The sequence below is a fragment of the Halichoerus grypus genome, chromosome 1, assembly GCF_964656455.1.
Source record: "Halichoerus grypus chromosome 1, mHalGry1.hap1.1, whole genome shotgun sequence".
NCBI classification, from domain to species: Eukaryota; Metazoa; Chordata; class Mammalia; order Carnivora; family Phocidae; genus Halichoerus; species Halichoerus grypus.
The window spans coordinates 78,228,121-78,251,690 of record NC_135712.1 but is presented as its reverse complement, the minus strand read 5'-3'; the positions used below and the strand labels follow the sequence as shown (position 1 = coordinate 78,251,690).

General features: G+C 45.9%; 1 protein-coding gene across 1 annotated transcript; it reads right to left on the bottom strand.

The window, feature by feature from the left end:
- Positions 1-18,073, bottom strand: RTP2 (receptor transporter protein 2). The gene is made up of 3 exons (XM_036109785.2): positions 17,999-18,073; positions 3,353-3,551; positions 1-517 (listed from the first exon to the last, which is right to left on the bottom strand). The coding sequence occupies exons 2-3, from the start codon at positions 3,514-3,516 to the stop codon at positions 1-3; spliced, it is 681 nt and encodes a 226-aa protein (XP_035965678.1). The 5' UTR covers positions 3,517-3,551; positions 17,999-18,073.
- Positions 18,074-23,570: the final 5,497 nt, after the last annotated feature.

Genomic DNA, 23,570 nt, shown 5'->3' with positions numbered 1-23,570 from the left:
CTAAAGGAAGGTAGAGCCGCGGAAGGAGAACTGCAGGTAGACAATGAGCAGGCAGAGGGAGGCCCCAATGAGGCACCAGCGAAGGGAGAAGAAGTTGTAGCCCGAACCCTCCTGGGCGCTTGGCTTGGAGGCTCCTGAGAAGGTGTAGGTGGTCGCCTCCTCCTCCAGCAGCTTCTCGCTGGGCTTCCAGTGCACGATGCCCTCCTGGCAGGCCTCGCAGAACTCACTGCGGTGCGGACCCCCGTCCGGGCGGCTGGCCACGTGGATGCGGTACTGGCCGCCGTCTTCATCGTAGCACTGCTCCCGCAGGCTGGTGATGAGGTTGTCCACCAGGCTCTCGATGTTCTCCTCCAGCATGCTCGACTCATCCAGCCGCGCCGTGCCGCACTCGTGGCACAGCTGCTTGAAGACGCGCATGCGCACCGAGCCCGCCCGCTGGGCGCGGTCCAGGTACATGTGGAAGAGGATGACCACGTGGGGCGACTGCCAGGTGTGCCAGCACCAGGAGCAGTGGAACCTGCGGGGAGGGGAGGGAAGGATGGAGAGGGTCGGCCTCCCTCCCAGCGACAGCCTGCCCTGGAGGAGCCCAGAAAGAATGGGTCCTGCCTGCCTGTGCCTGGAGGTAAAGGGTGCTTGTTGGTTGTCCCTTGGGTTCCTTAGCACTCCACAGGCTCTGCCTCCTCCCAGTGAGCTCCCCTGGGCCTGGAGCAGTGTCCTCAGGAGCCTGGCTTCTAGCAGTCTCTCCAGCCTGCTTCCTGCACACCTTCCTGTGGCCTCAGCTCCCCCTAAGCCTAATGAACTCAAGACATGCACCTGTACGTGCACAGGGCTCACTCCCAAAATCTGGGCCTTATTTTTCATCTGTGAATTGCAGGGTGATGGTGTCCAATAAGGCTCTTTTCACTCAGACCTCCCCTGCCTCTACCTGTCTCACTCATGCATCCTGCCTGCTCTGGGGAGAAAAGGAGATGCCTCGAACTACTGAGCACAGGCCACCAAGAATAACTCCGAGACTGACCACCAAGAATCCACCAGATGGACTGGTGGATGGGTGATGGGCCAACAGGGGGAGGACTACGGAATTTGGTCCCTGTACCTTCATAAAGAACACTCTCTTAACCCTTGACAAGTCATCCCTAGACCCCACTCTAGCCCTGCCATAGAGACTGGAAAAGAGGATCCTAGTCTGCATCCTCCTCCACACACATTTACATATGCACACTTACATACACACAGCCCACACTTGAGACAAAGTGGGCCCCCTAGAGTCCCAGCCTCAGGATAGTGGAAGGAAGTAGTCTGGGACTCATCTAGCCAGGCCCCACTCCCTCACCCCCCACCCAGTGCTTGCACACCATCAGTGATGGAGCACTCATTACCTTCAGGCCAGTTCCTGAAGGGCCAAGTTTGCCCTCACTGCTGAATATCTCTGGGTCCCCTGTACAATGGCCCAAAGGACCTCTGATGAGGAATTCAATTCAGTGCAACAGACACCACTTAGCACCTACTTCATGCCAAGCACCACATAGTCCAGGCTGTGGGGGTAGAGATGAAGCCAAGCCTGCCCCTGAGGCCTGGATCCCACAGACAACATAAGCACAGAACAATACCCAGCATAGGCCAAGGCCAGGCTGGCCAGCAGAGCAGCTTGATTGGTCCTAAGCCAGAAAGGGGTCCCCACTCACGTTGGGCCAGAGTTGTGGGGCACCAGGATTAACGCATCCTATGACTTCCAGGGAGAGTGAGCCTGTGCATAGAATAACACAACAGCAGCAGTCCTGAAGGCCTGCCAGAGGCCAGCTGAGAACCACAGGCCACCAGCCAGGAGCAGGACCAGGTGAGACCTGAGGCAGGGAGCAGCCACGAGCCTGTGGAGCTCAGCCCCTCATCCCCTGGGCCCCTGGCCTCCTGGGCCCAAGTTCCCAGCCCTTTGCATTCCTCTCAACAGCCAGCTCAGGAGCTTCATGTGTTTTTTCTCCTTCTTCTACATCTTTTTAATCAAGCCAATCCAGAGTTGTTTCCTCTCCCTCAAGCTAGAACTCAGATCTTAAATTTCAAAACAGCAGACCTAGTGCAAGGGGACCTTAAGGATCATCTAGTCAACCTCATTTTATTGAGATGAAACAGAAGCAGAGAGAAAGAGAGCCATCCATGTACAGCTAGCCAGAGACCGAGCCAGGACCCAGCATATAACAGGTGCACAATAATGTCTCTGGAATTGATGCAAATTGAAATTAACCAACCAACCTCTGCCTCTCTGTCTTTTGTCCCAAAGACAAGTTCACTCAAATATTTACAGGTCTTAGAACAAGAGTACAAACAGAAATAGCCTGCCTCCTGTTGCCACCCCCAGCAGCATGCCGCACCATACAAACGTGCATGAACAACCCAGTCTGTGTGTCCAAGTTCTGTGTGTCCACACCCCCAAAACACAGCCACCTGTTGGCCTCCCTGGGGGCCTTTGGGGTACTATCTGTCCTTGAATCAGTGGACTCAGGGAAGAAGACTGCATAGGCCCTGAAGGTGAGTCTGAGGCAGCTTGGGCAGGGAATTCTGTGGTCCTGATCCCAAATCACAGTCTAGAAGAAGGAGAGGCATGTGGGCTTCAGATGGATATGTCCCCTTAGCCTCAAGGACTCCTTGCACTGTGGAAAACATGAGGTTCCTATAAGGTATAGGACACTGGGCTTTACGGACCTAAGGGAAATTGTGTCCAAAGCTAAGTCTTTTTGTCACAGACCCATAGACAATAAAGCTGGAAGGGTCTTAATTGGTCACCCAAGGCTAACTTCCTGGTTTTGCAAATGTGAAAACTGAGGCCCGGAAAGGGAAAGAGACTTTTCACAAGTTCACAGAATTAGTTAGCCATAAAGGCAGTTTCCAGAACATAGCAGGTGGACAATGAATGTTTTTGTATTCAGATCAAATTGGACTGAGTTGACTAAACAGACCTAGGACCAGAGCACAGGCCCCAACCCTAAGCTAAAAGGTTTTCTCAGTGGACCTCATGGCCTCCTCCCCTCAGGCCCTACCATTCTTTAAGAGATTATGAAAATGTGAAAACATCTAAAATGTCAGAGATTGTAGGGACATTATAGCTCTTCGTTTAGTAGAAAACCAAGACCCAAAGACAGAACACAACTTGCCAAGGTCACCCAGGCAGTCAGTGGTACAGCTGGGATTACCCAGCTGGGATTACCTGGGTACCCAGGCCTCTTTGACCTGCTTGGAAGTTCCTTCTCTGCCCCCTAACCTGAGCTGACCCCAGGACCAGGCTCCATGTATCTCTCTGCCTCCCCTTGGAAGATGCCCCCAAGGCTGCCTGCAGGCCTCTTCCGTCTGGGCTGCTCACCTGCCTGAGGCATGCTGCTCCAGGTACTGCTTCCAGCCTGGGGCCAGCTCGTTGGGCTTGAGGTTGGGATCTATGATGAGTTCCCAGCTGTCGGCTGGCTTGGCCACCTCCATCTTCTCATAGAAGACTTTCTTCCATTCACAAGTGGTCAGGCTGGTAGACATGGTCCTGCTGGCAGGGATGGAAGCTTGAATTCAGCCTGAGAGAGCACACAGAAAGAGCCCAGGTCGATGCAGAGCAGTTCAGTCTCTGTGGTCTGAAAATCCTCATCAACAGGACCAGGAGGAAACAGGACCCAGCACTATGTTTTGTCACCTGGCACCTGTTTCCATGGCAGCTGAGCCGGGAGCCAAGAGCCAGCCCTGGGGAGGAGGGGAGTCCCAAGAGAGAGTTCTAGGGCCCAGGGCTGGGCTGGGGAGGCAGGGCTGGGTAGTGACCCTGAGTGGAAAGGGCAGGCTGGGAGGCTCAGGCCCAGATCACAGCCACCCAGGCCTTCAGGGGTCTCCACCCTCTTGCTTCCCCTACCGCTTCACCCTACTGCTCTTCCAAGTATCCTGCACATTGTGTGCTACAGTAACTATGACACCCTAGGGAGCCAAGGATAAACAAGGGCTGAGGAAATGCAGAGCCTGCAGCTTGCACACCCCCTGATGTGTGGGGACCATCATTCACTATTCACAATTCACCAATTGCTTGACCTATGTGCTGGCCAGGGTGGGAATAGCTCCCCCTTCATCCAGATCAGGAAACGGAGGTTTACACGGCTCTAAGAGCCTCATCCAAGACTCAGATCCAGGCCTTCCAAAACCAAGCTCATTTGTTCATTTATCAGAATACTGCTGAGCTCTTAACATGTAGGGATTGAGATAGAAGTGAGATGCCGTTTGCTCAGAAAGATCTCAAGCCAGTTGTGAGATAGAATGCAATCTGACACGCTGTAAAAAACACAATGATAACATTTCAGATTCCTAGAATCTTAGAATTGTTAGAGCTCCCATTTGGTTCCTGGTCCCAGGCCACATGGAAGAAGATGCTGGAGGAATAAGTTTGTTCTGTGCTGCAAGCTTCCACTGTCTCAGCTGCTGCTGAAAGAGGCCAGGCAATGGGGTACCCACAGTTCCCTTATTCCCAATTTGAATACCTTAGAGACTAGGAGGGAACCTGACTCCAGATTTGCATAATCCAGACGAAAGCACAGAGAGCAGAGGGAGGCACCTGGGCAGGGAAAAGACCAGGTGGTTTGGCACTTTGTCCTGCCCGGCTCTGCAGCATCTCTACTCAGCCTCAGACCCCAATAGTTGCCCTCAGTGGACTTCTGTCTTTCCACCTGCACAGGGGAGGCTGGCTAGATAGTAACTAGGGCCTCTTCTAGCCATAATCTGCTTCTGATTCTTTAACCTGGAAACCAGATCCCTGGAAAGATGGAGGTACACAAAGGGAACAGCATGCAGCATGGAAAAGGTTGCTAGGAACTGGAAAAGACTTTTCAGTGTTGAGTTCCAGTCTTGGCACTTGTCTCCAAGTGATTTTTGCATGGGGTGAGGTCGGAGACAACACTGTTGCATCATCTCTTAGAACGGGGAAATGTTCTCCACTAGCTTTGTGCTAAAGACCTCAGAAAGGACAAAACCATGTTTTAGAGTCCTTGACCAAGAGCTCTAGAAGAGACTCTTCCTAGAAATCTGATTTCTTCATTGGCTTCTTTATCTCTTGACATTGAATTAAGACACCTGAAGTTCAAAAATGGGAAATTACTTGGCCTCAGGACTGGGTTACTCACACGTCCCTGGGGTCAGCTACCAGCTGAGGTGAGATGGGGGACCCATGAGTTCCCAGAAATTTAATGACTTGAGGAAATTATGGCCCAGGCTGGAGCCACATGCCAGGAATGAATCTGAGAACAAATGACAAAGAAAGAAAAGCAAAGGGTGAAAATTGCCAGGGTTTATCTGTTTGTTTTTACCCAAATGATACAATCCCCTTAGGCCTAGCATCAGGTGTAATTTAGAGTGGGAGCCCTCTAAGCAGAGACCAATAGAATTCATCTTTCTGTGCAACAGCCCTGTTTTCTCTCAAGAAAAAAATGTGCTTACGATCCAACCAATGAACAAAGTGACTACCTCAATTTTCTCTGAGGGCACTGGATTGTTCCAGAAGCCACAAATTAAGAGCTTGCTAATGTAAAAATGTGTGCAGCTGTGGCCACATCATGTACTGGGCGTTTCATTATACATTGCTGCTGTCTTTTTAATCTAGATAATATTTTTTAATAAAGGAAATTTTATTCCTTTATAAGATAAATTACTATGCACCTGTATTGTACAAACAAAATCAGCAAGAGGGAGAGGGATAAAAAAAAAAAAACTAGTCTCCTCTCCAATATTAATAAATATTAATAAATACTTTTGTAAAATGTTCATTACTCAAATGTTACTTATTTGAATAATACGAGGGATGGCAATGTAGAGTCTAGAATATGAAGGTAATAAAGAGTTGGGGAGGTGATAGGTATCACTTGAAGTGTTTTGGAGACTGTATGTAACCCTTACCCCACAGGTTTCAATGCATGGTCTTGAGGGGGGGATATATCCCCTCTACCCACTCCAGGCCCGGGGAAGAACCCCTATCATTGCCAGCCATTGTTACTGATGGGAATATGCTATTCCAGAGGGATTTGAGGGCCCAGGAAGAAAAAGAAAGAAAGTTAAATAAAAGTGAGTTAGTGCAATTATGTTGGCTAATTGAACATAATAAAGAAAAAAAAAAGTGAGTTAGTGGTTCGGAATATTTCGTAACTAAGAAACAAATCCAGAGGAAATGCAAGCTATGTCCAGTCTTCTCCTCTCTCTCCACAATTCAAAGATCCATGGAAGGTGCTACAGGACAAATCCAAGGTTCCCAGGGCATCTTTTTGAAGGGTGGTTAAGAAAGCCTCTCCATCCCCAGGCTGCAGCACTTGGAGGTAACACAGCCCAAACTCTACTCTTTGAGCGGGGGTTGACTCTGAACCTCGGGAGCATTCACGTGGTCAGAACAGCTCTCAGTGCATATAGTGAGACTACTTCCAGGAAATATTTCATGCCACTCTTTTAGCAATTGGCAGCGACTATAATACCTTCAGGCAGCCTAGATCCTTTTCCTGCTGGGATTCAAGGGTCCAAATTCTATGGGCCATGCCTCGGGCACCCCAAAGTCTGTATTAAAGGTGGCCATATCTACTGTTGCTTTTTTCAGGACCTTATTATGCTAGGCAAAAATTTCATGAATTGTCACACTATGTAAGGGAAGTACATAAATAAAAAGAGTGCTCCCTGCTAGGGGAAAAAAAAAAGAGGATGGGGGTTGATTAAGTGAGTTAGTGGTTCAGGAAGGAAGAACACAGAATTCTCCGCTGAAAAGAGACAGTCAAACTCAGAGAGTCTGGAGATACTTTCAACAGATAAAGTCTATGCTGAATTCTGTCCAAGATGTTGAAGGCCTCCATCAGAGTTCCTTAGCTATGCTCAGAGAACCTGCTGGTTTCTGATGAGCTGAGGCTCACAACACACACACACACACACACACACATAACCATAGCTCCTCTCTGGGACAATTCCAGGCATCATGACAGAGTGATAAAGAAGCCTGGGGAAGCTTATGTCAGCTGTTAAAGCTTCTCTTCTAAAATGACATTCATCACTTTCCCTCATATTCCATTGGCCAAAGCAAGTGACACAGCCAAGCCTGCAAGGGCGCAGGGAAATAGATCTTGCCAAAGGTGAGGTGGTGGGGGTTGCTTTAGGGAGTGGCCCTGAACATTATGAACAACAATAAAATCCATCACAGCACCCACCTGAAAAATGGGTGCCCTGCTGGAACAACAGAGTTGAACATGTTCTATGGTGCAGGGTAGTTATAGATATGACACATATTTCTTAAAAACCAAGAAAGTGATTACCATTATGTCAAGATAGTAGTTATCTCAGTGCAGAGGGGGAAAGGTGACTGTAATAGGGGGTTATTATGTATTGTGGATAGGAGGGTTTCCAGGGGGCTAGCAAAGATTTCTCTGACCTGGGTGTGCATTATGCAAGTTTTCAGTGCGTAATTATTCTTTAAAATTGTATGTGTATGTTTTATGTACTCTTCTGTATATATAACCTATTACACAATTTAAAATAAAATGGATACCACCTCTGCCTCTCCCCTTTCCTCAGATTGTCCCAAAGTACCAGCATCTAGAAATGGCCCTTCTGAACATTTTCATTAAGATGGTCATAGATCATAAAACTGAAAGAAGCCTAGAGAAACCATCATGCCCTTACCCTGAGAAAGGTATTAGATAGATGAGCAAAGGAAGGTCAAAGAAAGAAATTATGAGAGACTGTATCTAGTAATAGTAAGCTCTCGGTAAATGTCCCAGGATCTTGAATGCACTTCTTCTATAGCACCTGCCATAATATCATTACATTCCCTCCACAAGACTGTCTTACTCATTTTGTATGTTTTCTCCTGTATCAAAACCTGAAACTCGGGCGCCTGGGTGGCTCAGTTGGTTAAGCGACTGCCTTCGGCTCAGGTCATGGTCCTGGAGTCCCAGGATCGAGTCCCACATCGGGCTCCCTGCTCAGCAGGGAGTCTGCTTCTCCCTCTGACCCTCCTCCCTCTCATGCTCTCGTCTCTCATTCTCTCTCTCTCAAATAAATAAATAAAATCTTTAAAAAAAAAAAAAAAACCTGAAACTCATAGTAGGTGCTCAGTAAAATCTTGTTTAATGAGTGAATAGAGGCAAGACTTTACTGTGTGTGTCCTTTACAATGGAGGCTGGCTGTGAATTCTAAAAACACAAGAACCATATAATAAGTCTCCACAGACCCCATAGCGTATGGATAGGCACATTATAGAAGTACAGTAGGTGCTGTGAATTTCATTCAGTTCATAACAACAAGGATTCATTTAATATCCATGACGTGCTAGAATGAATATTAGTGCAGAGAGGGACACATTAATACATGATTTGCCCATGAAGGTACCCCTTAAATTGTGGGACCGAAGGGGAATTCCAGCACTCCTAGCTTCTTGGAATTAGGTTTACAGTCATAGGTCTAGTCTAGAATATAATGTTTTCTGGCACTATGATCTCAACATAACGCCGGTTATCAAAAAGAGAGGGAAAACCCTAAATCTACCCAAACCGACACTCAAGGAGTATATCTAATTTTTAAATAGACTTCTTACTTCACTCAAACATATCAGACACATCAGGCATCATTTTAAGAAATATCAGAAACCATAATCTGTATGCTGGGGCTGCAGACCAGTCATGTGCTGGGGGTGATGTTATTCATAAACGACTTAAGGAGATGAGCTTGAAAAGATATATTTCATTAAGTCATAAGTTCATACTGATATTTTCCAATGGGGTTTTAACATTGTTGCAAAAGTATTTTTATCCCAACTATAATTTCAGTCTTTTCTTCTTATAAAATGATGCTATAAATTACTTAAACTAATATAATTGTTTTGTCTGTCAACCATAAGTTCATTAGCACTAGATACTGCCATTAGCACTGACTATAAAAGCACTAGATAATTAATAATTAGATTACATCATTAATTTTTTGTATGTCCCACTGACTATGTACACTCAAATCACTTTATTTCAAGTGAGTAGTAATGAATTATGTATGCCTTGGTGATTTAATCACTTGTATGACATTTTGTATGCTTTAGTTTTATTTATCCATTCAACATTCAATAACCATTGCTAGGTTTCCATCCTTTTCTAGGTGGTGGGGATAACACAGTGCAAACAAGACAGAAATCCCTTCCGTCATGGTGCTACATTCTACTGAGAGAGATAAACAATAAAATAATACTATGGTGGATGCTAATAGGACAGTTTTTCTTTAAAAAAAAATCAACAAGAGAGGGAGATGGAGAATGTATGGATGGAGGGGATTAGGGAGGATTATGGTTTAGACAGTGTGGGAAGAAAAGGTCTCAAATGAAAGGCATATCTGAGAAAAGCACAAAAGAGATGATAAAGGGAGTCCTGCTAATAGGAGCAAAGGCATTCCAGGCAGGGCAAACAGCAAGTGCAAAGTCCCTGTGCTTGTTTCCTGAGGCCGTTGGAAAAAATTACCACAGACTTCATGGCTTAAAATAACAGAAATTTATTGTGTTGTAGTTCCAGAGGCCAAAAGTCTAAAATCAGTATCACTGGGCCAAAACCAAGGTGCAGAGCCACACTCCCTCCAGAAACCCTAGAGAAGAATCACTCCTTAGCTTGTGGCCTTATCACTCTGGTCTTTGAGGCCAACATCCTGAAATCTCTCTCTGGTCTGTCTTCACATTGCTTTCTCTGTATGTAGTAAAATTTCCCTCTGCCTTCCTCTTATATATGTGATTGCATTTAGGAACCCCCCCTCCCAACCCAGATCATCCAGGAAAATTTCCCTGTCTCAAGCTTCTTAATTTAATCACATCTGCAAAGACCTTTTTGCTATGTAAGGTAACATCCACAGGTTCCGGGGATAGGATGTGACTGTCTTTGGAGGCCATGTCTCAGCCCTGCACAGCCCCTCAGTGGGAGTACCCCTGTGTGTCCAAGAAACAGTGAGCAGGCCAGCGTGGCACTGTGGCTTGCTCACAAGCCAGGGTAGGAGTAGGGGAGATGGACCACCGCACGCACACCAGGCGAGAGCCGGACCACACACACCCTGCTAGGCCCTTCACGAGAGCTGGTAAGAAGATTCAGGGCAGCAGAGTAACAGGACCTAACTTAGATTTGAGTAGAATCACCCATGTGCCAATCTAGGAGTTGATTGCAGGAGACAAGCAAGCACGCAGGGGAAGAAATCAGGATGCTCTTTCAATATAAGAGAAGATTGAGTCACAGCCAAGGTGACAGAGCGGTGTGGTCAGACTCTGGTGACACGGCCAGATTCTACACGTATTATAACAGGATGTACCAAAAGATTGAACGTGGAGTGTGTGAGAGAGAAGGCCGAGTCAAGGACAACCTGAGCATCTGAGGGGCCATTATGGAGGTAGGAGTAAGGAGGAACAGGTTTGTGGGGCGATCAGGAGCACAGTTTGGAAGATGTTAAAATCTGGGAAACCCAAGCTGATATGTCAAGTTGATAGTCACATGTAGTTTGTTTAATTTATTGTACTATAAAGGCTTCAGAATTTTAACCTGTAATTCTTACATGGCAAAGGCTTCCAGTTACTGCTCTTTAGTTGGTCACAGCATTCAGTTCCTGGAGGGTAAGGAAAGATGCTCAGAAAATGCAATGTCTCCCCATAGTGATGTACGAGAGCCTTTCCCACTCCTTGTCTGTAATGATTCAACACACACTGACACGTTGAAGGTTTATCTACGGGAGTCCTTGCTGCATAAACCCCACCTGGCTCTCACTGTCTAGAATGGACATAGACCTTCTAGCATTGCTGTTGAGAATCTTGCAGATGTAGCATCCAGAGCTCTTAGTTTTAAATGTGGGGCAAATCACCAACAATGTTATAGGCCAAATAAAATGCAAGACATGTGTTGTTGAAACACCCCTTTTTGGATGTATCCCACTCGACCTCAAGTTTATGAAATCCTTTCTCATTGTGCCTTAATATTAGTTTTTACATTTATCTTTCCTCCTTTGCAGCACTCCCAAGGGTTTCCTCTGAGCGCAGAATGTATTTGGATAAATACGTGTACTGCCCATATTTGAAAGGTTTCCAGAAGGAGCGCTGCATGAATAAAGCCTTGAAGAATCAGCTATTGCAGTTAAACAAAGAAGGGGAATAAATGTATTCTAAGCAGCAGGAACGATCAGCAAAGAATTCAAGGATAAAATAATCTAGAATCATTCTGGACGCTCTGTATCATCTAGGATATCTGCATCACAGAGAGGAGTGATAAAGGTTGAGGCCTGAGAAGTATGTGGGACTGGGACTGTGAAGGACTTTTTAAAACTTTTTATTATTTTTATTTTTTTCCAGTTTTATTCCAGGTATAATTGATCTACATCACTGTAGAAGTTTAGGTGTACAGCACGACACTTTGACTTACATATAGTATGAAATGATTACCGCTGTAAGTTTAGTCAGCATCCATCATCTCATACGGATGCAGTAAAAAGAGAGAGAGAGAGAAAAAAAGAAAATTTCTTCTTGTGATGAGAACTCTTAGGATTTACTCTCTTCACAACTTTCCTATACATTATCCAGCAGTGTTAGCTGTGGTCACATGCTGTCCCTTCCATTCCTAGTGCTTGTTTCTCTTCTAACTGCAAGTTTGCACCTTTTGACCACTTTTCTGCTAGTCTCCTTCCCCCTTCCCCTGCCTCTGATAACCACAAATCTGATCTCTTTTTCTATGAGTTTGTTTTTATGTATCTGTCGGGGGCTTTTTTGTTTGATTTTTTTAAGATCCACATATAAGTGAGATCATACAACATTTGTTTTTCTCTGTCTGACTTATCTCACTTAGCATAATGCCCTCAGCATCCATCCAGGTTGTTGCAAATGGAAGGATTTCCTGATTTTTTAAGGATGAATAATATATTTATATGCCACTACTTCTTTATCCATTCATTCATTGATGGACACTTAGGTTTTTTCCATGTCTTAGCTATTGTAAATAATGCTGCTATAAACACAGGGATGCAGGTATCTTTTTCAGTTAGTGTCTATGAAAGATCCTTAAACATTATGTGAAGAGTTAAGATTTTGTCCTAGAGGAAATGTGGACTTAGTGATTGTTTTAAAGCTGAAGTATGTGATCAGATTTGCACATTGGTAATGGGCCATTTCAAGACCTCGCTCTCTCTCCCTTTCCCCCATAAATTGGCTGGAGTTTCCAATGCTGTTCTCATGACACTCTAACTCTGGGTTCTGATCTACTTAGCTTCTTGCAAATCCAGACCCCTCTGCAGGAGGATGGGAAGAACCTCCACTCCATCATACCAAAACAACACCGTAGAGAGTTCTGTTGCGCACAGCCAATTGAGACCTACTGGATTAAGCGTTGAGCAAATGAAGAAATAAATAGTCTATAGTGCTTATATTGGAAAGCAATTAATACTCAGAATTTGAATATTACATATCTTTAATGACTTTATTTTGTCAATGAAACTTCTATGGACCATTTTCCTGAATGGAGTTCATATGAACAAGAAATGAAAACACTATCGTTTCTAAGTCTGCATTTGCCAAATGGACACAGACACTCTCAGGAGATAGCCATCAAATTGCCTTAAATCTCCCACTTAGTTTTAAAAGGATGATACAGAGGGACAGGAAAAGCTTAATGTGGATTCATGCTGGTAGACAGGGGAAAGGGGGAGTTTAAAAAGAACTTAATAAATAATATACTGGAGAGTACATTCTATGATAAGTAGAAACTGCAGTTGCCAGAGCTGTAACAGTTACTTAATCTGTGTCGCTCCTTGCAAAGGTAATTAAGCAAAATCCAAGAGGGTGAAGAAACTCTAAGATTCAGTCCAGAATGGTTTCAGTGTCCAAGGGGACCTACTGATGGAAACTGGTCAGAGTATGACACCAAGCTCACGGAGAGCTGCAGAGTCCACATGGGAGTCCAGGTCATTCTTCCAAGAGACTATATGATGCAAGAAAAAGCAGAAACTGCGACCCACTTCTGGAGGCCCCAGGAACTGGGCAAGGAAACAGCAGATTATTTCCTCATCTTAAAAATTCATTGGGAAGAAAATCCTAATAAAATTTTATTATTATAAAAGTGAATAGTGATAAGATGCTGACTTTGCATCGTGAGTATTTCTGAGTACTTTACGTATATTCATGCATTTTGGCACACAAGAACACTATGAGGTCGGTACTATAATTACTATCCCCATTTCACAGGTGAGAAAACTGAGCACAGAAAGGCTAAGTCGTTTACTGGTGGTTACATAGTTACTAAGTGACGGTTCCAGGATTTGAACCCAAACAATGTGGCTCACGGGCTGGATGCATTTATCCACTAAACTTTTCCCTACATCCAGTTTTAAAAGTAATAAACCCCTTGTAAAATTTCAAGCAATACAAAAATACAGTAACAAAGAAACAAAAGTTCCACATTCTCTTTACCCCACCTCTCCCTGCCCTTCATTTTTTGTGGCAAGTTATTATGGATGAACATTTCGAATTTATTTGGCTATAGAATATATTTGATTAAAATGGATCATCGTGTTTTGGGGTCTATACTTTGTAAGGCTATGTGGCACCGGTATCTTTCCAGGGCAGTACATGATGATTTCTGAGACATGGAGTCTTGCTGTGAGCTTGCATTAGTACTGGGCGCCCGGCTGAGGCCAGCACCACACCTCAGCAGCTGCCCCCCATCAGAGCTCCCCTGAGTGACTACAAGGCAGCGCCCTGTGATGCCACCACAATATTGCTTCTGTAGGAAAACAATCCTTCGTCCAAAGAAGGCGGAAACTGTTAGAAGTTGAAAAAGCAGTGAATTGGTGATGTGAGGTCATGCTTTGGCAGCCCATGATGCTCTCGAAATGTGACTCCAGTAAAAACCAGAAAGCCTTTGCAAATATTTCTGAGTTCTTGACTCGGGATCCAGGAAAATCGAGGCAGTGTCCACTGTGGGGACTATTTTTAAATGGCGTCCATTACTAAACAGTTGTTGACTCTACGAGTGCAGAGTGTCAGCTGAGGCTCTGAGACTATTGGGATGACCAAAACACATCACCTGCCCTGCTGGACTCGGTCCGGACAGCACAGTATCGCCTTTGTTTACAGCCTTGAAACAATCACACCTTCACCTCCTGGCATCCTGTCCATGAACCCTTGCTCCCTTGCTAGAATAAACTTCTATCTTCTTCTTCTCTGACCCACAAGTTGTTTAGGGGTAGAATTCTTAAAATTCACAGACAAATGAAATTTTTCCAGCTCCCATTTTATTATTTATTATTATTGATTTTTCCCTTAATTTCATTGTCTTGAGAGAATGTGGTCTGTATGGTAGCAATCATTTGACACTTTCTGAGGCTTCTGTTGAATTATACTTTTCTGTGTTTATTTTTTAAAAATTTATATTGAATCTATTTAGAAAGGTAGCATAATATTATAAATAAAGGTTCAGACTCTAGAGCAAGATATGGATTTTAATCTCAGCTCTGCCAGTTACTGTCTGAATAAAATTAGGTGAATATCTCAGTCTCCACATCTGAAAGTAGGGGTATTAATAGAAATCATTGCAGTGGGTTTTTGAGGGGATCAATGAGCTCATAGCTGTACAGAGCTAGAGACAATTCCCAGCTCATAGTGAATGTTCAATACATGTTATTTACTATTATTATGCCATTATATTATATTGCTATTATATTCCATGTATATAACGTTCTTTTTTAATTTTTTTAAAAGATTTCTTTATTTATTTTAGAGAGAGAGAGAAAGAATGCATGAGCCAGGGGAGGGGCAGAGGGAGAGAGAGAGGGGAAGCAGACTCCCCACTTACCAGGGAGCCCTATGCAGAGCAAGATCTCAGGACCCCGAGATCATAACCAGAGCTGAAACCAAAAGTCAGACACTTAAGCAACTGAGCCACCCAGGCGCCCCTCCATGTATATAACAGTCTTTTTTTTTTTTTGGTCAAGGTGTATTCTCCAGCGTTTTTATTTATTTATTTATTTATTTATTTATTTATATTAGTTTCCGAGGCAGAATGTAGTGATTCATCAGTTGCATATAACACCTAGTGCTCATTACATTACATTACATGCCCTCCTTAATGTCCATCACCCAGTTACCCCATCCCCCCACCCACCTCCCCTCCAGCAACCTTCAGTCTGCTTCCTGGAGTTCAGTGTCTCTTATGGTTTGCCTCCCTCTCTATTTTCATCTTATTTTATTTTTCCTTTCCTTCCCCTACATTCATCTGTTTTGTTTCTTAAATTCCACATATGAGTGAAATCATATATTTGTCTTTCTCTGACTGACTTAGAACATTCTTAAATGACAAAATTATACAGATGAAGAACAGTGGTTGCCAGGGGGTAGGGATGAAGGGAGGGAAGAGGATAACTGTTCAGGGATAGCACGAATCCGTGAATCTACACATGAGATAAAATTACATAGAACTACACACACACACACACACACACAGGAGTACATGCAAAACTAGTGAAATCTGAATAAGATCTGTAGATTGTACAAACTGTGTTGACTTCCTGGCTTTGATACTGTGCTGTGGTTATGTAAGATGTTACCACTGGGGGAAATTGGAATGGGAGAAGGGTACACAGAACTTCTCTGTACTATTTGTGTAACTTCCTGTGAATCTATAATTATTTAAAAATAAATTTAAAAAAAACCATCATGGGACATTGTGAATGCTCAAGAAATGTTATTTAGTATTATTTTTGTCATAGCAGTTTTTCTAAGTTTTTGTGCATTTAACATACATTAATTTTTAAATAAAACAATGTTATTTTTTTAAAAAAGATTTTGCTTTAGCGAAGTTACAAATTGTTTTTTTTTTATTTTTTTTATTTTTTTTATTTTTTATTTTCTTTAAAGATTTTATTTATTTATTCATGAGAGACAGAGAGAGAGAGAGAGGCAGAGGGAGAAGCAGGCTCCCAAGGAGCAGGGAGCCCGATGTGGGACTCGATCCCAGGACCCTGGGATCATGACCTGAGCCGAAGGCAGACGCTTAACCATCTGAGCCACCCAGACGCCCCAAATTGTTTTTTTTTTTAAGATTTTATTTATTTATTTGACAGAGAGAGAGCACAAGCAGGGGGAGCGTCAGGCAGAGGGAGAGGGAGAAGCAGACTCCCTACTGAGCAGGGGGAGCCTGACTTGGGGCTCGATCCCAGGACCCTGGGATCACAACCTGAGCCGAAGGCAGACACTTAACCGACTGAGCCACCCAGGCGCCCCCAAAGTTACAAACTGTTAAATATATAGGAACTCATGTTAAGTAGGTTGGAGTTTGTGATAACTAGTGTCACATCGTAAGCCCCTTCTGAACTGTGAAAATGTCGGGAGACATGGATAGGGAAGCCCCAAATCCTGGGTCTGTGAATGTTGGTCCAGTGGATGCAGAAAACACTGGAAACAATAGATAAGAAAGGGCGGTCCTCCAGCCATTAGCCCTCTGTGGTCCCCAGGAGTGATTTCTATTCCCAGGACGCACCCAGCAAGAGCAATCACTGTTTCCCAGTTACTTTGGCTGGGAAAGTCAGGGTCATGGTTTCTAGAAGGGGCCTTGGATATTACCCTGTGCAGTCTTTTCATGTATAGTCAGAAGCTGAGGACCAGGGAGAACCAGCTTGCTGACTCAGCCAAGGGACCTTGACTCAAGGCCAGAGCTGCTTGCCCAGGATCTCACTGCAGGGGCCCAGGCCAGCAGGGTTTGGATGATACCCGTCCACCCTCATGTACCCAGGGTCACTTGAATATGGTTGGAAGAGAAAAGCTGAAGGGGCAACCCCAGCTCTCAGCATCGAAGGGGAGTGACAAGATGTTCAGGGTGCCCCCCATCCACACCTGGTACCAGGCATCCACAGCCTGGATGCAGATGTGGAGCTGGGTGACTTGCCCTGGTGTCTTCCTCTCTAACATTCAGAATTGGGGATTTTGACCCAAAGAGAACTCTAGCTCTGACATTATTTTTTTTTTTAAGATTTTATTTATCTATTTGAGAGAGTGTGCGCTCGCACTAGCGGGGGAGGAGCAGAGGGAGAGGGAGCATGGAGCTGGACGTGAGGCTCCATCCCAAGACCTGAGATCATGACCCCAGCCAATGGCAGACACTTAACTGAGCCACCCAGGTGCCCCTCCAGCTCTGAAATTCTAAACTCTCTCCTTAGACTGTGCTGTGCAGTTGGAAAAGCCGTGCGCTAGGGTGCATGAAGAAAGGGGCCCCTTTTTGTTAATTTGACAGCCGACACACAAAAGTAGCACCTGTGCTAGCTCCGGCCCAGCCTGCAAGTCAGAAGGTAAAAGTTGCATCCCCGGGCTTGCCACTTACTAGCCTGTGTGCTCTTAGGCTGTCCGCTCTGAATCCCAGTTCCTTCATCTGCCAAATGGGATCTTTTCTTCCTTAACTGGCAAGGTGGTGGTGAGGATTAAGAGAGCTCTTGGCAACGAAAGTCCCTGGAGATCCATACGTTCAGTTCTATTTATTATTAGTGTCATCTCATGAGCCCCTACTCCCGCCAGCGTTCTACTAGGGATTGCCTGCTTTTGCCTGGGAATGGAGATCCGACCTCTTTTTCCCCAGGAGAGCTGCAAACCTGAAACAAAGCAATGGCTTTCGGAGTGGAAATTCACACACCCAAGTAGGTCTCTGAAGGAGAGATCTGGGGGCCAGAGGACCACAAATCACATCCTATAAGCCACCCGCCGATCCCATGGGATGGCTTCGCTGAGAGGAAGAAGAAGGTTATAGGAAGGGAGCAGGCACAAAGGCCCAGGAAGCCAACTAGAAGAAATAGCACTAACCCCATTGACACCTTCCCGCTTCCCTGGAACCAGAAAGCAGGGCCTCAGCCTTCAGTGCGTGGTGTACCCTGCCACCTTGTGGCTGTTTGCTAGACTGCCTCAAACATGTAGGCCCTGGAAGAGCTATCAAACCAACTGGAACCCTGATCACACCTCACTCTTTCACTCCATCATCCAACAAACCTGTACAGATGCCCATGGTGGTTTCGGCTGAGGAAGTTCCTGATGGCTGGTCCCAAAGGAGTTCCTGGGGTGGAGTCCTGGGGGAGAGTAGAAGGAGAAAAAGGACATGCTAAATAGAGGTCATGGTGTATCACAGACTACAGCCTGGATTGTCTGGAAGGGATGCATTTCTCCACGTGACTGAAGGATAGGGACCCAGGTAGAAGTAGTGGGAGGTGAGGCACAGTTCCACTATCAGGAAACGATGTGTGCGAAACCCCAAGCCAGGGTGTGTGCTGGGAAAAAGAGATGGACGAAAGCTACCCCTGGAATGCAGCTCAGTTCAGGGGCACAGGAGCATCCAGCCCTCCACAAAATGGCCCCAGACTTGTGTGATCATGCCCTTCTTTCTTGAGAGTCATAGCAGACCCCGACTCCTGATGTCTTCCCAGGATCAAAACCAGTTTCTAAGTGGGATGGGACTGGAGAGAATCTCAAGCTCGAAAGGGGACCTTAGAGTCATTTAGCCCAACCCTTTCCCCACGTCAACATCACTGTTAACTTATCCTGCATCTTCTGCCTAATCACCTCAGCAATGAGCTTGGGAGCCCACCCAAAGCCCCTTCCATTCTTACACATCTGTTCAGAAATCCTTTCTTTTACCCAGTGGAGTTCTGCCTCTTTATAATTCCTACCCATGGGTCTAAGTTTTGCTCCCCTAGGGTCATACCGAGGAAGTGATTAGAAATATGAAGATATTTGAGGAAAGGAATCATTTAGGGGTTGCACTAAGGTTTCTGATAATAGAAAATCATGGCAGCATAAGGCAGGTATTTTAGTAGAAAGAACACTGACTTAGGTATCTGGGGAGCTGGATCCTCCCCCTCAGAGAAGGTCTTTGCTTAATGTCACTTGGCTTTCTTTTACGTATGATGAAAAGATTGGATTAGATTAGAGATGCTCAGCCTTGGCTGTGCCTGAGTGTGACCGGGGGAGCAGTCAGCAGAACATTTAAATGCTCGCTCTGGCAAGGGCTGCTGGATTAGACTATTAGTCTCCCGTTCTTGTTAAGGGACTTTTATCAAACTTGTAATGGTCTGGTATAACATCCTCGGTAATTCCTATTCCATAGGGACCTACATGGATCTAGATTTTTCTCCCTTCTGCTTAACCAAAGTGTGGTTACTGAGCACAGTTGCTTTGTCCCCTAATGTTCTTCTGATGTGAGACCCACCAGAGATATGAAGAACACGGTTGGGTGGAGGAGAAGTGGAGAAGCATTGCCTGACCTCAGCCAAGTGACCTGGTCTCTCTGCATCTCATCCTCCTCACCTGTAAGAGGTCACTCGAGCCCCCCTGCAGTGGGCTGTGGTGAAGGGGACTGAAACCATGAGTGCAAACCCCAGTGCCGGGCATCGAGAACATCCTCTAAATCTCAATTCCCTTCACCTTTGGCAGCAGGGAGAAAGTGCAAAGGGAAGGTGAGGATTGTGCTCTTCTGAGAGCATCTCACCATCCCCTCTCCTACCAACAATCCCTGCCATGGGTTGAATTGTGTCCCCTTAAAATTCATATGTTGAAATTCTAACCCCCAGAACCTCAGAATGTGACCTGATTTGGAAATAGGGTCGTTGCAGATGTAATTAGTTAAGATGAGGTCCTTAGGGTGGGCCCTACACCAATGTGATTGATGTCCACATAAAAACTGTAAGGTGGGACACAGGGACATACACGCAGGGAGAATGTAAAGGTGAAGACAGAGACCATGGTGATGCTTCTACCAGCAAAGGAGTGCTAAGGATTGTCAGCAAACTGCCAGGAGCTAGGGGAAAAGACTGGAATAAGCTCTCAGAAGAATCCAACCCTGCAACACCTTGATCTGAGACTTCCATCCTCCAGATCTGTGGGACAATACCCTTCTGTTGTCTGGGCCACTCAGTTTGTGTGACAGCAGCTGAAACTGAGCCAACTCCAGAGGTGGCTCCTATTGGTGACATCAAGGAGGACAGCTCTTTCTAGACAGCAGGAGGCACTGCGGTCCCCAGGAAGGAGGGAGACGTGTGAAAGCCCTGAGGATGGTCCTGCTTGGCCTCCAGCTCGTTAGGCTGTCGGCCTCCTATGGCCTGAAGGAACAACCTGACATTCTGAACATCACCCTGTTCAGGACTGTCACTCATTAGCCATAATGTTATATCTCTGTGTTTCTTTGTGATGTTACCTCCATATTTGTCCATGTTTTGTTTTCCCAATTTGACCACACACTCCTTGAAGGCTGGGATGATGCCATAAACCAAAGTGGAATCAGGGGCCCCTATTGATAAAAATTCTTGGCTTGGGGGTGCCTGGGTGGCTCAGTCAGTTAAGTGTCTGCCTTCAGCTTAGGTCATGATCCTGGGGTCCTGGGATCGAGCCCCGAGTGGGGAGCCTGCTTCTCCCTCTCCCTCTGCTACTCCCCCTGCTTGTGTTCTCTCTCTCTCAAATAAATAAAATCTTTAAAAAAATTCTTGCTGACCTTAGGGACGTCCCTTCTTCCCTCTGCACCTAGTGTCTTCATCCGTCAGTTAGGAGCATAATCTCCAAGGCCCCATCTAGTCACAATATTCTGTGATTCTGACTCTTAGCATCCTTGTTATTTAACCAACCTGCTTGCTTAGGATTCAAAAGGAAGGGAGACTCAGGAAACTTATCTTGAGATGTGCTGACAAGCCAGGCTTTTGGGGTTAAATGTGTCAGACTCATTTAATGAGAGGGCTAGACCCCAAGACCTCGGGGGCCAACATAGTACTGTAGGGGCTCCCGGCCCCTTTGGGTTCCCTTCCTAGACTCGGGCCTTCCCGCTTCAGCACCCGCCTGTCTATAAGGCCTCTCCCTTAGTGACTGTGGATGCTTCATCCTCCTTCAGTGATGCTATACTGCATGTTCTGGACCCTGTGCCCACAGCAGGGCTGGGCTCCAGGGTGCCTGGTAGAATCCACCCGTGGCTGCTTTGGGGGCTTGGGGGAACAACACTGTCTTTCCAAGTGGCTATAGAATTTTGAGTAGCTCACTTGTCTTACCTCTGAGGGATCACAACATGCCTCAGCCTCCACTAGGGAGAAGCCTAGACCCAATCTAAGAGTCTCTAAGGATCTTCCTAATGGCAGATACCCCAGAGGCCTGAGCAGCTGGGTAAATCGCACTCTTCTGGTTCCAGGAAACAGGGACTCACATAAACCAGTCCAAGTAATGGCAGGTGGTATAGCAGTGGAGGCAGGGACCTGATTGACAAGTGCTTATAAGAGGGATGGACTCTTTTAGAAATCTAAGACCAGACACTCCCACTAAATGACAAGCTTCATAGAACCAGGTACTAGAAGGTCATTCTACTTCCAAGCTTCCTCTGGGGACCTCACTCCAGTGCTCTGCCATTAATGCGACCCCACTACCCTCCAGGGATTCACTTCTGTCGGTATCTCTCCATTCTCTCCCCTGTAGTGTTCTCTGAAGCATGCTTCTGGTAGAACACGAGGCAGCGGAAGTGAAGACACATGAGTGAACATTTTTATTTTGAATGCACTTAGTACTTCATTTAATTTAATTTAATTTATATTTGGGGAAAATGCATACCTAAGAAATATATTGATTTAAAGGAAAACAGTACATAAATAATCAGGGTGTGATGCTATAGCAAAATCATGGAGGTGGGTCACAAATGACCAAAGTCTGAGAAACACTGGAGTGGCTGCCTGTCTCCACATTTCACTATAAATTCCCAGAACACACAACCTTAGTGGTGGCCCAACTCATTAGCACCCCTATTTACATATTTACATCACACTTTAGGTGCTGTAATAGGGCTGCAGGCCCTCGGGGGGGCTGGCTGCCCTTGGATCCAGTGTCCGCCCTTAGACAAATCAGTGGTGGGGGGGAGGGGTAGGGTTGCATGATGTGCGATATGGCTGCCCAAGTTCTGGCTCTTCTCCAGGGGCTGAGGACAATTTTCTTCAGGAAAATTTTGTGGGCGGGTGCAGCTTGAGGTGTTATTATGGACCTCTAGGTTGAGTTGTAGCTCTGGGGGCACGGTCTGGGAGTGTCTGAGATGGGCATGTGGTTTCCAGCCCCCTGTAACCTTACTCTGAAGGGTGGCTGTGAGAATTGAATGTGGTCATTTATACAAAGGCGCTTTGAAAATCATCCACACCAAGAGAGGGGACAGTAAGCAACTTTCCTCATCTCTCCTGCCTCAGTCCCTTCATGGGGCAATGACAGATTTGAGTTGGGTGATCCTTACTATCTCATCCCTTCCAGCTCCTTAGTAGTTCTACTTGATTCTAAGTTCCCTGCCTCTCCACATTTTGCCTCCAACCACCAACCTGGTCTCCAGAAACTTTTCCTCCAAAATTCCAACAATATAGAGAAGAACATCATGAGCCCCCCTGTTCTATAAGTTACATATTTGTAAAACGTGGCATTCATGTCATGCTTGCCTTTTAAATAAAAATTCTGTATGTCCTTGGCCTAGCTTATCTGTTTAGAGATGTTTGCTTTTTACTTATTATTGATTGTCGATTGGCTCCAGTTACTCTTTGATCTTCCATTTTGTTTGAACTTGAACGCCACCCACACTGTCTGCCCTGGGCGCATCGTCTCTCTATTAAACAGTAATGACACATAAACGAATTCGGAGGCCCTCTGGGAACAGAGGGGCCCTGGGCCAGCTGCCCTCAGGCCTGTGAATTGTCATTTCTGAAGCCGTCTGTTTTGTAAGTTCTTTTGCCAAGTTTCTATGGGAGCAGAGGGATCATCTTCTCCCTTTTCAAAGAGCAGGGTGAGCTGAGGCCTCGAGCTGGCAAGTCCTCTAAAGTCATTTTCAAAGGAAACCTGAACCAAAAGGCCATGTGGCTGGCAGAGGGTCGTGTGACTTTGTGAGGCTCTCTCTGGGGCTTTGGGTGCTCAGCTGCCACAAACCTCTCAGCACATGCCCGGAGCCTGCTGCAAAGGCCCTGCCAGGGGCCACCTCTGTCCAACCACCGGCCAGAGGGCCCAGGGAGGGGCTCCGCTCCACAGCCCCGCTCCACAGCCACCCAGGAACCAGAAGAAGGCAAGTACGGACTTTCTCCTCTGGGCCGGGGCCCAGGACCGCACTTGTCCTCACTGCTCTTAGGTCTCATCAATCAAACTTGAACCTTGGGGCTTTTTGAGGTGAAACAAAACTGGATGCCAAAGCAAGCTAGGGTGAACTTATGTCAGAATCATGGACTCATAAATGATGTAGTTAATCTAATCCTCTCATTGGACAGGTTGGGAAAGGGACACAAAGGGGAAACGGTTGTCCCGGGTCACACAGGAGGAAATGGCTGCCTTCCACCAAAATTCTCTGGACAAAGAGCACTTCTCCAGGGATGGAGGTTTGCTCGGCTGGTCGCCATTCATAAAGCTTCTGAGTCTATACATACCTGTCAATCGTCAATCACACAGCAGGTACCAGGCTGAGAAATGTATGATGGGGCCAGACCTGACTTCATATTGTCCCCTGGACCCCAGCAGAGAGAAATTGTTTATGAAGCCAGGAGGCAAGAGGAGCCTTCACAGAATGGGCAAATTCTCCAAGACA